This window comes from Cinclus cinclus, chromosome 1, assembly GCF_963662255.1.
Source record: "Cinclus cinclus chromosome 1, bCinCin1.1, whole genome shotgun sequence".
Lineage (NCBI taxonomy): Eukaryota > Metazoa > Chordata > Aves > Passeriformes > Cinclidae > Cinclus > Cinclus cinclus.
This window is the reverse complement of record NC_085046.1, coordinates 114,753,978-114,767,417: the sequence shown is the minus strand read 5'-3', so window position 1 is coordinate 114,767,417 and position 13,440 is coordinate 114,753,978. Positions and strand designations below refer to the sequence as shown.

Genomic DNA, 13,440 nt, shown 5'->3' with positions numbered 1-13,440 from the left:
AAGATTTTTCAGGATTAGTGGCTTTTAGATAATGTGAGTTACAAATGATATATATAACCTGTAAGCAGTAAAATCACTAAATCACTAGAAATAAACAATAGTTTTACACAGTGCTATTGCAAATTCTTAAAATGAAACATAACAAATTGTGCTGGGGCACCATCAGAGTAAGGTAAACTATGGTTTAATGATCTAACTAAAGTTTATATTTAAACCTAAATCTTTCTTCCAGTTCAAACCTAAGATGGGAGAAATTTGTATTTAGATTATGTGATTAATAACAGGCTTTGAAGATCTGTAAGATCCTTTGAAGAAATCAGAATGTCAAGTTCAACTGGCTTTACCCAGAAAATGAACTTAGTAACATAGCACCTTTCACCAATATCACTCTCCCTTTGCTTCTCCGCCTTTTCTTTACATTTTGGGATATCACTTTCAGGGTATATTTGTGCACAAAACATTCTCCAAAGCTGCTCCCTCTACACACCCCTGTCCCAAGCATGTTTTGGCATCAAGAGCCAATTAGGCTTGTGCTTCCCTGGCCACACTGCAGCTGGATGAGATGCAGTACTGTCACATTGTACTGCTCTTCAGTATGAATGGGGAAAAGCTCAAACATTCATGTGCTTGATATTTTTTCTTTCACATAGCTCTTATAACTGTGCCTGAAGAACTTAGGGCACACACACACAGACATATATATATATATTCATAGAAAGAAAAAGCAACTATGCAATACCATCAAAAGTCAATAACTGGCTGAAAATGGAGCAAAATAACCCCTCATTCCACAACAACAGCAAAAAAATGTTACGTAGCAAGAAGATGGAGGTAGAGGGGAGAAATGTCATCTCCCTGTAATCCAGATAGCACAGATAATCCTGGCAATGAAAACAGAGTGACTTGGTATAGAAAAAGGTAGCTTAAGTGGAGGGGAGAACACAAAGCTAGACTGAAAGCTTGTTTAACATGTATGTCTATGTGGTAGCTGTCATCTGAACCAGCTACATGAAGCTAATGCAGGTATTCATCTATGTTTATAATCACTGTATGAGCACATACAGTTACCAGTATATAAATATACACCAATATATAAATATATTTCATTGCCAGATATCGTCTTTGGTTCTCAAGCCCTTCTAGCTTTTTCTGCCATCTTGCACCCTCCATTTTGTATTCCAAAATTTTCTGTCTATGTAGGCGATCAAATAAGCATTCTCTACATTGGTGTCACCATGACAATTTTTTTTGTCTGTTCAACCTGTTTGCAGTATCTTTGTGACGTAGTCCACATAGGATGTTTTTAATTTAAGACACATTAAGAATGAATAAAAAAATACTATTCTGGCAAGCTTTGCTACTTTATAATCACTCCTATAAATGCTGATGAAGTTTGCAATTTAAGAGGGAAGATGAAAACAGGCTTCCTGGCCGTACACTGTGTGACTATGGTATGATGCCATGTTAATGGAAGGCAGAAGCAAGCCTTGGATTCCTTAAAACAGCTTTAGCACTCTGGGCATTTGCTAAATTCTGTCATACCTCTTGCATCAATTACAGTCAGCCAGTGCTTATGTAATTATATCTCTAACTTCTATGAGTAAATTGTATAACAATTTAAATTAATAACAGCAGTTGGGCATTTTGTGCATATTGGTTGCTGAACATTACAATTTGTCTTACAAACGGTCATTCTGATGTGGCTTCTAACTGGCCATGACTCAGTGTGGCCTGTATGTTTTATTTATAATAATTATTTAAATAAAGAATGCTATACAATCCTGAATTTATATTAGAACTAGCTCCCAGTTATATTTCTTTTCATATTACAATGCAGTCATATTCTTTGTTTGCTCTCACCCAAACTTCTCATGCAGTTACACTTTAATGTGAAAAGAAATGTTGTCAAGAGTAGTTCTTATCACACACCAGAATATTGTATTAGCATTCACATTTAATAGATTAAAATGAAAGATTTTGAAATCTGCTCTTAATGGTACTGTGGGATCTTGGAGACACATTGGGAAAGTTTTATATGAAATGTCATATGATATATATACATCATACATAGGTTCATAAAAGACAGTTCATTTAACTGCCTGCCTTTGTGTTTCATCTGTTCTGTTGGGATGAATCATCCACGGGTTAAGTGATGCTTGTGCTGTTTCCTTGCTTGAAATCCAGCACAGTGAGTGGCAGGAAAGCTAAGGGAGAGACAAACTGAGATTGCCAACCTGAAAATGATGAGTACAATATGACAGTTTTGGAGGCATAGAGTAGAGGAAGAAAACTCTGGTAGTCGAAGACATCTTTTGAGTCATATCTGCTCATCTTTAGACTCGTTCTGATCCAGATAAGTTGCTTGACCTGCTGTTGCATGTATCACTTCACTTGTAAAGCTGAATTCCAGGGGGATGTAGCATGAATTACGGTGTCCAGGTGAAGAGTTGTTGAGAGGTGCCATGCTGCAGAGCCTGAACGTTACAAAGCAGTCTATTAAAGGTGAAATGATTCAATATTCATTTCTGGGGTTTGGGGGCATATTTTGGAAGCTTATAAACAGATGGGAAAAACATATTAATAGAACTTTCCAGTTGATCCAGTTGTTGGCAGTTTTTCCTCCGTTTATTCTTTTGGTGTGCTATTATCACATTTGGGCAAAGTGATATCTGTGCTGCATCAGTTTTTCTGAACTTTTTGTTATTGAAGGCTTGTGTACCCTTTTTTTTTTTTGGCTGGATGTACAGGTCATCTCTATTTTGCATTGCTTTGGTAGTTGGGGATGGGAAAGGGGATGATGAATAAACAAATCAGTATTGCAGTAAATATTTTGTTTTATTCTGGTATACAAAGTTCATATTTTCACTCTTTTATAAATATTTTAGAAACCATTGAGAACGTGAAGGAGGTATCTCCTGGTAATACCTGCTGTACAAAATGCATGTGTATATGCTTCATCATTTGATTTTATGGGTGTTTTTCAGACTCATACCCAAAGTCTTAGGAATTGCTAATTAGCCATGCAGACTGAGGGCAGATAATAATTTAAACAGAGGTAAATGTAGTACAAATATTAGTATGGCAAGAGTGTTATTGTCAGCTGATGCATTACAGTCCACAATCTGTATATATAAACACTACAAAAAATACTCATCCCATCAATCCTTGCTGATCTATATTACCTATTACACAATGTCTTGCACATACTTCTGACAAGCAGATGCTAAATATTGCAGTAACTAAACTCCATGCTTGAATGTTGAAGAAATTAAGTAACAAATCAGAAAGCTGCTGGGCATTTTTAGATGTTAACAGCTCACTCAGGTTTTACAAACATTATGCATCAATATATTTTTCTAAAAATTTACCCTAGCAAATTAATCCAAAATGTTGCAGAAGGTCATTTCTCATGTAAGCATCAATCCCCTTACATTTCCCATGTGAGGTCAAAAGGCCACAAAGTTTAAATTTACATATATTTTTTCTCTTTTGGTTTCTGTGAAACATGCTCACATAAGGCCCACAGACCATGGCAGAAAAAAAAAAAAAATACTTCAGAGCTAAAAGAGGGCCACAAGCAAAAAACAGTTGAGGCTGAGATCCAATATCCTATCATACCGGGGGACCACTAATAGGAAGGCACTGATTAGGTAGGTAGATTATCCAAGAACAACACACAGAATTATAATAATTTCAGTATTCATGGAAAAATACCTTAGGGAAATTATTCAAAGAATGCAGATTTGGTGATTGTAAGCTTGGGAGCAAGGACAGATGACCAAACATTCAAAAGAGGGAATTATATTAAAGACTAGTATACTTCATAAAGATTCTTAAATCATAGTCTCATGCATTATGGAAGGCAAAATAAATTGAAATCATTCTTGACTGTTTCTAGCCAGTAGGCAGAAAAGAAATTTCTTCATATTCACTGGAACTAAACTCATGCAACACAGTATTTGAAATATAGCAAAGCTTGCAATGTATCACAACAAAAGTATGAAGATAATGAGGGAAATTCAAAAGAGTAGATTCAAGGAGTGATGGTTTCCAGGGCAGATAGGACTCCCATAACCAGCAAGTGTAACTATCTTGTCCATAGGATTTCTTGTAATTATGATATGGACTGCATCTGTTCCAAAAAAGATATCAAACCTCATTCTAAAATGTCTGAGAAATGATGAGTTTGCTGTTGACATAATGCTTAATTACCTCCTAAAGTAGGAACTTGTATCTTATTTCAGGGCTGAATTTCTGCAACTCCCATTTCTCAACACTAGATCTCATTATACCACTGTCAGGAAGGCTGACATCTTGCTATCAGACATCTTTCCAGGGTGTAAGTACCAATCACTCTGATCAAGGCACCTTTCAGCCTTTCGTCTGACAAGCTGAATAAGTTGAGCTCCTGTAGGCCTTGCACTGGAGTGCTTGCTTTCCAACTACTGGCTGTGAAATCTCTCTTCAGAATTTCACCTGTCCATCTGAGTAGAAGAAACAATGCAGTTTTTTTCCAATCCAGATACTAAAATTTTTTCTCCAAAACTCTACTTTGAATGCTTATAAATAAGAACATTATTGAATGAGAATACTAAAAGAAATTGTACACGTCAACAAGAAACAAAACAGAAACAAGCATCAGTCTCTATTTTGTGATCTAATCTAGCTATTTCTATTCTGTCAAAATCTAGAAATACTCTATTCCCTATGGCAGATCTGTGTCTGTGGCATAATCCTTTCCCTCCCATGAAACTAGGACTTCTGACAGATAGTCTGTGACTATTAAATAGCTCTGGCCAGGAAGGGCAGACCATCAGTTGCTGTGCCAGGAGCTGGCACTTGTTCATGTTTCTGCTGCTGTTACAAGCCTTGTAGCCTCTGGCAGAGAAAGAGGATGAACAGCTGGAAGCTGAAACCTTTTCAGCCACCTCAGCAAAAATTGATAGAGCTATCTGCCAAAGACACAGTTTAACTTTGACACCTCAGAGTAGAATATACTTCACCTTGCAGGTAGAATATCCACAGAAGCTCAACACTGGTCAAGAAATGTCCATGGGATATTCCGCGGGCACCTTCTGTAGGAGCAGAGCAATCTCAGTAGCAGGGACTTCATAAAAAAGCTGCTGTGTCATGCAAAACAATGGCTGAAGTCCAAAATATGTCACTCTAAGCATTCACACAAGGGGTCAGGTGCAAGTTATCTGAAACAGACCTGGTAACAGCTGGAAATTTGTGGTTGATGACTGGAGGTAGGAATTCCTGCTGTTGTTAATTTCTGCTTAAGAGGTTTGAAAAGATTTTCCCTAGCTCCTGAGCAGACGCTGGGACTATCATCACCCTGTTGGCACTGCCACTTGAGTGGGAGTGACAAGAGTTCTGTGGGGACATTTTCCAGACTATGTAAGAAATCAGTAGTTTTACACTTCTTTGTGCTGGTACAGGATGAGGCTTCAGATCTGACAGTTTTTCTCCATCTAGACCTTCATATTTTAATCAACTCCTTTCTATGACATTTCTGTTACTTCTTAACTGCAGTTGAGAAGAGAAAAAAAAAAAAAGAAAAAGAGAAAAAAAAAAGAAAAAAGGAAATAAGCTTTTTCTATGTTGTATGTATTTCCAGGAATGGTATTTATCATTTACAGATGGTTATTTTTGCAGTTCTGATTATGAATGTTTACTTTTTTCACACATCAAGCAAACTATCCTCTTACACCATACGGATGGGAGGTATACTCTTTCATACATTCAGATGTCTGAAAGCTGTCTAGAAATGTATTTCCTACGTTCTGATATGGGAACATTTAAATTGGAGGGGGTTTAATTTGTTTTGAAATTTCAACTCTTGTTCTGTTCAGAAGCTAAAGTTGGAATCCATTAAGATGCATTTTAGTGCAGATTCTATTCTCATCTTCTTTTTCTCAGTAAGTGTGCAATTCACTTAGTACTTTGTTGCAACCAACAGCAATATGTATACATGGTGCACAAAATGAGGCATTTTGTTTTAAAACAGATTGCAGATGAAAGGAAACCATTCATTTCTTCCTTGCTAGCTGTAATTACTAGAGCGCTAATTACTCCAAATCACTGACATCCAGGGTCAATAAGGATGACAACAGGAACATCAAAGACAAGATGCACACATGCAATTACAAGTCTCTAAAACCAGGCTGTAGTATTATTTTATAGCAACAGTTTTTTATTCAGTCAATTCTAAAAAAGCAAGTCTGCTGAATGTTTACTATTATTTCTTTTGCAGTTTGACGGTGAGAACATGTATATGAGTATGACAGAACCAAGCCAGGACTACGTGCCAGCCAGCCAGGTGGGTTAATTAATCTTCTCTGCCTTGTTTCAAATTGTAATTAAAAAAAAATCAAAGAGTTGCATTGCAAATGAGTGGCACTATCAGTAACTGCTGCAATCAGGAATAATCATAATTTATAAACAAAGCATTTAAGCCTTGTTTCCAGTTAATGAGATAGAGCTGATAAAACACCAGAGTTGGCGTTTGTTGAAAGATACTGCCTTGTTTCCTCTCCAGAATGCAAGCAGCTGTTTTGCCAGCATGATCTTTCCTAAACAGTTGTTTTACCTTCAGGAAATAAAGTCTTTACAGGTGCAGGTTATTTGTTTATCTGACTGCAGACAAGTTAATCATTATAAGCTATACATGTCACAAATAGATTTAATTATCATTCATAGAACTGTTGAAGAATTGCATTTTTAATACTAATCCTATGTCTGAGGAATGTTGCTATTATTACACAGTTAGCAGTGGGGTTAAGGCAATGACTGAGCCCTCTGTAGCTTACAGGCCAAAAGGCTTAACGTGATGTGCAATCTTTAAAGGTATTTTTGAGCCCTTCTCCTTTTGGGGAACCACACACATTAAATTTTGATACTGGATGAATATTAAAAAATCTTCTACCTTTCCACTTGACCTCAAAGATCCTATAGACTTCTAAGAATTGCAAATTTTAATTACTGCTTGAAAGCAAAAACAGTTTTGAGAATTTTGGGTTGTCTACCTGTTGCTACATCTGTTGGGGGGGGGGGGGGGGGGGTCGGGGGTCATTTAATTCACGTGTTTCAGTTTAAATTTGCACCAGTAAGTGGTGGGGATAGTGCTGCAGATCAGTTAGATTGTGTCAGAAATTGCTGTGAATAATCAGACTTGTGGTTTATGTCATGCAATATTTCAGGCCAGCAGTGTCTGGCCTGACAGAATCAGGAGGTTTATGTGTAAAACTCTCATTAGGTGGGAAGTAAGTTTGAATGAATAGTAATTATGTTCAGATAAGATGGATGTAACTTAGGTATCAACAGCTTTGGAAAGTGTGCATTTGAGACAAAATGGCTTTATGAAGTAGTGTTCTTCAGGTACACAGGTTCACTGGGGGCAGGGAAGCAGGAGGCTGTGTGAGATGAGTACATGATTCAATCAAAAATATCATCTTTAAAGTGTTCCGCCATGTTGCTACCCAGCTTTCTGTTGAAGTCACTCTGAAATACCTTTAGAGACCAATAGTATATTTTGCATTTTGGAATTGTGCATGATTGAACTTATTCAGCTAAGAACCCTCCAAGATCCAGAGGTAGTTTAGAACAGAACTGTTTGATTAAAAAATGAAAAATTATATTATTAATTTTTCTCTAACCATTAATCCAAAAACTGTACTGACAAGTTTTAGTATTACTATTAGATTAAAGCAGCCTAGTATCATCTCATTTTTGCCTTAAGGGTTTTGAAGTGCAAGGGCTAATTGAATTTGTTTGAAACAGTAGAAATGCAAACTCTGTGAATGATTGCTGTTATCAGGCAGCTGCTACCTTTCAGAGAATCATTATGTCTGTCTTAAATAGTTTTGAATAAAGAATTGCAAATCCACATTATACATCAGAATTATTTTTCTTCTGTTGATATTTTTGTACTGTGTATGCATGCAGTTTAAATAATTTAAATGGCATATTGAAAAATTAAGAGTATAAGTTTTAATCTTTTATGCGGTTTCTACATGTACTAACAAGGCCCAGATTCTCAGATATATTTATGCATCTAACATTCACTGGTTGCAGTGAAAGTAAGGTTTTTAAAGTACCTTTAAAGAGCCAGGCCTAGGTATTTTAAATGCAAATGACTTTGTCTTCAAGGAAAAAAATCTATCAAATGTGACATTTCCAAATTCAAAGACATCAGAAAACCCTGCATTCTTACTAAGAGTCGGAACCAAGAAAAGGCTTACAGACTTAAAATCTGACCATGGCAAAGCTGAACTCTGGCATGTCTGGCTCCCAGGTAGAGTTCAAAACCCAAAGGCAATCTCTCTGTCCTTGGCTGGGTGATCCACGTGGTGAGAAGCAGCTCAATTGCCAGGCAGAGTGTTTTAAGGTGTTACCACGTGTGCGCCAGTCAATCAGCCTTCTGTGCCTGGTTGAGAGTGGCTGCCAGCCTTGGGCTGTCACGAGCTCTTTTCCCTTGCTGGGATTTTCTCCTGGTGCTTATGCTGTTGCAGGGGTTTTGAGTGAACAGAGTGGACTGGGTTGGAATGGACCTTAAGGATCATCTAGCTCCAACCCCCTGTCATGGACAGGGAACCTTCCACTATCCATTGATTACTCAGAGCCCCACCCAGTCCGGCCTTGAACACTTCCAGTTTTGGGAAGTCCACATCCTCTCTGGGTAACTTGTGTCAGTGCCTTGCCACCCTTACAGCAAAGAGCTTCTTCCTAATGTCTAATCCATCTTATGGCCATTCATCCTTGAGCTATCACTGCAGGCCATTGTAAAAAGTCTCTCTCCAGCTTTCTTGTTGGCTCCCTTTAGGTGCTGGAAAGCTGCTCTAGGATCTCCCTGGAGCCTTCTCTTTTCCAATCTGAACAGCCCCAGCATTTTTAGCCTGTCTTCCTGCCTTCACAGAAGAGGTGTTCCAACTCTGTGTGGGCTGAAGCATATGTGAAAGCCTGTAATAATAGTATTTTTTAAAAAAATTTAAAAAAAAAAGGAGACAAAACAACTTCACTGAGAGCAGTAATATGGGGTGTGATGAAAACCTGCCTCTCATGTTTCATCAAGAACCTGAGACTGTGAGAGGAGCCTTCCCAAACCTGTTCCTGACATAGACAGCTGCTAGTCGTTCCTCAAAGGAACTAAACAACTCTTCATTGACAGTATCTGTGAGGTCTTCACTGACTGTATTGGGGAAATGTTTCTTTCTTGCACATAAGCATTTGGTGGTCAGCCAAAACTGATGAACTGACTACCATTTCAAGATCCAGTCTGGTGATTAAAACCAGAAAAAAATACACTATTTCCTGCTCTGAAAACAAAGCATGAAAGACTGTGTAGGTTACAGGGCTAGGGACAGGAATAGTAAAGGATGCAATTGTATTTTCTGACCATGGTTTTAGGACTCTTTGTTTATTTTCCTGTCACTGTTACTGAATATAAAACACATAATGCCATAAAAAGAGAGGAGGAAATGTTCTTTCTCAGGTGACAGCATAGTTGCTCTAATCATAATTTTGTCCTATGTCTATTTGGCACCTGTGGTCATGAGTCTTGCCATTGCATGACATGAGTGAGAGGAATCCAGGCTCCTTCCCACCCTTGGTAACTTGGCTGTTCCCTCACAAGATCAGAGATAGGGGTTGCATCCTCTTAGAATGAGGAGTGACTTAATTACTCTGCTATTCTTGATGTATTCATGTCTGTGAACAATTCATTAAAATATGAATCCCACATGTAAGGAAGTACATAGTCCTACCAGAAAGCTTTATTCAAGCTCTGGTCATGCTGACTGAGTCAGACACAAGTAACATTTTCTAATTTCAGACTCTGACATAGCTTATTTAGGAATTGGGTTGGCAGACTGAGTCATGGTATGTAACACCAAGGACCAGGGGATTTCCACTTGACTGTCTTCAGGATTGGGTGACCACATAGGTAGGATTGCCAGGGTTCTAATATATTCTGAAAAGCACCTCAGTTCCTTCTGTTTACTCCAAAGTGTTCATATCCAGAAAAACATCACCTTATATTATTTTACGGGTTTTAATCAATTTATCCCCTTTAGGCTAACATAAATAAAAGCTCAGCCAATGGACAGGAAAAATATAATTTTATTCCTTTTGCTATATAACATCAAACATCTGCATAGTTTGGTAATCCAAGACAAGTTGCCTCACAGCATCCCTCAACAATAATTATCATTTCTGTTCAATTTTCAAATCAGTACATGCTTTGGGACTTACAGACCAAGTTGCTAAGTAGCAACATATGGCTCACTACTGTTCCTGTGATGTTGCTGCAAGCAAATAGCATAATTCTATACTTGAAATGATTTTTACAGAAAGCCAGTGTTGGAACTGAGCCAGAAGAGTAAGTAAACAGTAAAAATTAATGATATTCTTTTAAACTGTCCCAAAAGGCTGTTTGGCAATGTTGTATCTATGTACATTTTATATATATATGCGTAAGTACTGCATTTTTGGTTATAATATGTAGTAGTAATAGTAGAGGACTCTATACTGAAGGCATCTCCTAAATGAGTTATGGCAGCCATATTAACAAACATACACAGTAAAACTGTGACATTTTCACTAGCAATTGCACTTGAATCTGAAAGTTTTTATCATTTTAAAATAAAACTATGCCAACTGATCTGCATTTGAGATTCCCATCAATTATTGTTTTCTCCCCACACCTATAATTGAAATCTTGGACATGAATTGCTCTTTATATTATTCCACCTCCTGTCAATTGTGGGCCACGCACAGCATGGTATAAAATTATATTGCTTATTTTACAGTTCTTCCTAGTCACAATATGGAATGTAATTCAGGACTCTGTTGCACAAAGCCTTAACACATTTGTATCCTTCCTGAAGCCTGATAAATATTAAGGTAAATGAGTGCAGCTGCCAAATTCCCTGCAAGGTCCTAAGGGAAGGGATGAGAACAGGCCTGGAGCTGAGGATTTGGGACAGTACCCTTATTGTCCCACTGGGAAGAAAAGACCTGAGGTAGAGGAGGGAATGCTGTTTGCTCAGAGATAGTATTTTCCTGCTTCCCAGTGCTATGCCAGGGAGATCTATGTAAAATATATCTGCATGCTCTGTGATAGAGGAGGCACCGTCACTATCAAAACTGTTTTTTTCCTGTACAGCTACAGGGTGAAATAGGATGGAATAATATCCAAAAGAGAGATTTTTTTATATTAATGTTGCCTTATGCACATGGTCCTACATATAGCCCTAATCTATTTTTTACATTTTTATACCATAATTTCTTAGATTATTAATGACATAACTACTGGTCATGTGAAGTAGGGATGGATAAATGCTACATAATAGCTTCTCTCTCTCACTCTGTATTGGTCCTTCCTTGTAGATAGACTAGAATTCCCTGGCTTGGGTACAGCCAGAAGACACAGATCTTCAATCTTGTTGCCTACAACAGTCTCCATCAGCAGAGCATGGCAGGAGTTTGCTGCCTTGGAAAGGATTGAGTAAAAGCAGCATTCTCAGATGGAGAATCATTACATGGTCCAGTGTAGTCCCATGGGTACATACTACCCTGAAGTCTGGCACAAACCTGCTGAATAGTTGGAAAGCTTTTCTTCATTGAGAGGCTGCTCCATAGTGAAAAGGCAATGCCTCCTGGGCAGTCTGCTGGATGTAGTCCAGGGCTGTTTTTGACCATATTCTACCTCCCTCTTCCCGAACCACTATCTTTTAATTTCAAAAATAGGTTATCAACAGAAGGGAGTCTACTTCTTGGTTCTCCAATTCTCTGAAGTAGTCTATAAATGCCACATTAAAAAAAAATAAAATAAAAGGAGGACATAGGTTAAAATGGTCTCAGGGAAAGAAAAAGACCAGGCAGGCCTTTCAGATCCCAAATGAGCAGTTACAGGTAGATTTTACCCTGCCTTTCACTTTTGTGTATAACATAGTCTTTTAATGTTATCTTAATATCAGGCAGAGTCTGGAAAGAGCTGAGTCCGGGATAAAAATACATCAATATTTGCATTAACAGGGCTATGTATGTATATTTATAGATACTCATCTTTAGCATCATAAAATGGTTTGAATTGGAAGGCATCTTTGAAGATCATCTAGGCCAGTTCCCTTCCATGAGCAGTTGCTTCTTTCACTGAATCAGATTGCTTCAAGCCTCATCCAACATGACCTTGACAACTTTCAGTGATGTGGCACACACAGATTCTCTGCATATCTCTTACAGTGTCTCATTGCCCTCACAGGAAAGAATTTCTTCCTGTGTCCAGTCTAAATCTATCCTCTCTGTTTAAAACTTGCTGCTTGTCCTGACACTGCAGGCTCTGATAAAAGGTCTTACTCCATCTTTCTTACAAGCCCCATTATATATTGATGTTATAAAGTCTCCTCAGAGTCTCCTCCAGCTGAATAACCAACTCAGCCTTTCATCATAAGAGAGGTGCTTCAGCCCTTGGACCTCTGTTGTCTTCTTCAGACCCAAACCTACAAGTTCATGTTTTCCTGTGCTGATGACCCCAGAGCTGGATGCAGCACTCCAGGTGGATGCAGCACTCCAGCGAGAGCTCAGGGAAGGTAGAGGGGCAGAATCCCTTCCCTCATCCTGCTTGCCATGCTGCTTTTGATGCAACCCAGAACACGGTTGTCTTTCTGGGCTGCAAGAGCATTGCCAGCTTATGTCCAGCTTGTCATCCTTCAGTGTCCCCAAGCCCTTCTCTACAGGGATGTGTGATATAAGTATGTATGAATGTCTTTAGCTTTAATGCAAAGTGTATGAGCATGTGCTGTGTTTATATTCAAGGATATTTTCATTTTTTTTTTTTGTAATCTAATGCCTCAACTTTTATAAAAATAGAAGTCAGAATTAGGGCCTGTTGGCTGGAATTTAAGAGCTTTTACAAATTTCACGGTAAAGATGTAACTCAGATGAAATACCTTTACCCTTTTTTACTCAAATTCATTTTAGTCAGTTATGTTCAGTAGGTGTGGAACTTGTACTCCGACCAGAAGAAGAAATATATATGACCTACTTATCCCTGAAAAATGAGTTACTTAAACATGCCTTAACTTAATGCATCTTTCATTTAAAGCCTGTTCTATAGCACATGCTATAAAAACACTAAAGAGGGCAAAATCTGCTCCCTAAGGATCCTAAGCAAACATACCCATAATTACACTTGTATAAACAAAAGTGTCCCTCTCCAGCCTTCAAAAATCATTAGCGTGGATCTGTAAAATTGAAATCATATCAGAAACCTCAGCAAGTATAACAAATTTTTCAGCATTCTATTTGTCTTCTGGCTGTGAAATCTTGCAGTTATATTTCCTTTACAGCCATGTGAGCAGAAAGCTTTTTAATGAAACAGGTTTGGAGGGTAATTACGTAGCTACAGAATTTGGGGCTTTAGAAGTAACTGTCAGATAC

The 13,440-nt window shown here is 38.0% G+C and overlaps 1 protein-coding gene across 1 annotated transcript in view; it reads left to right on the top strand.

The window, feature by feature from the left end:
- TOX (thymocyte selection associated high mobility group box) overlaps positions 1-13,440 on the top strand; it is a 212,108-nt gene that overhangs the window by 105,486 nt on the left and 93,182 nt on the right. The window contains exon 2 of the mRNA XM_062501942.1: positions 6,257-6,322. Coding sequence (XP_062357926.1) covers positions 6,257-6,322 — 66 coding nt within the window. The remainder of the gene's footprint in view (positions 1-6,256; positions 6,323-13,440) is intronic.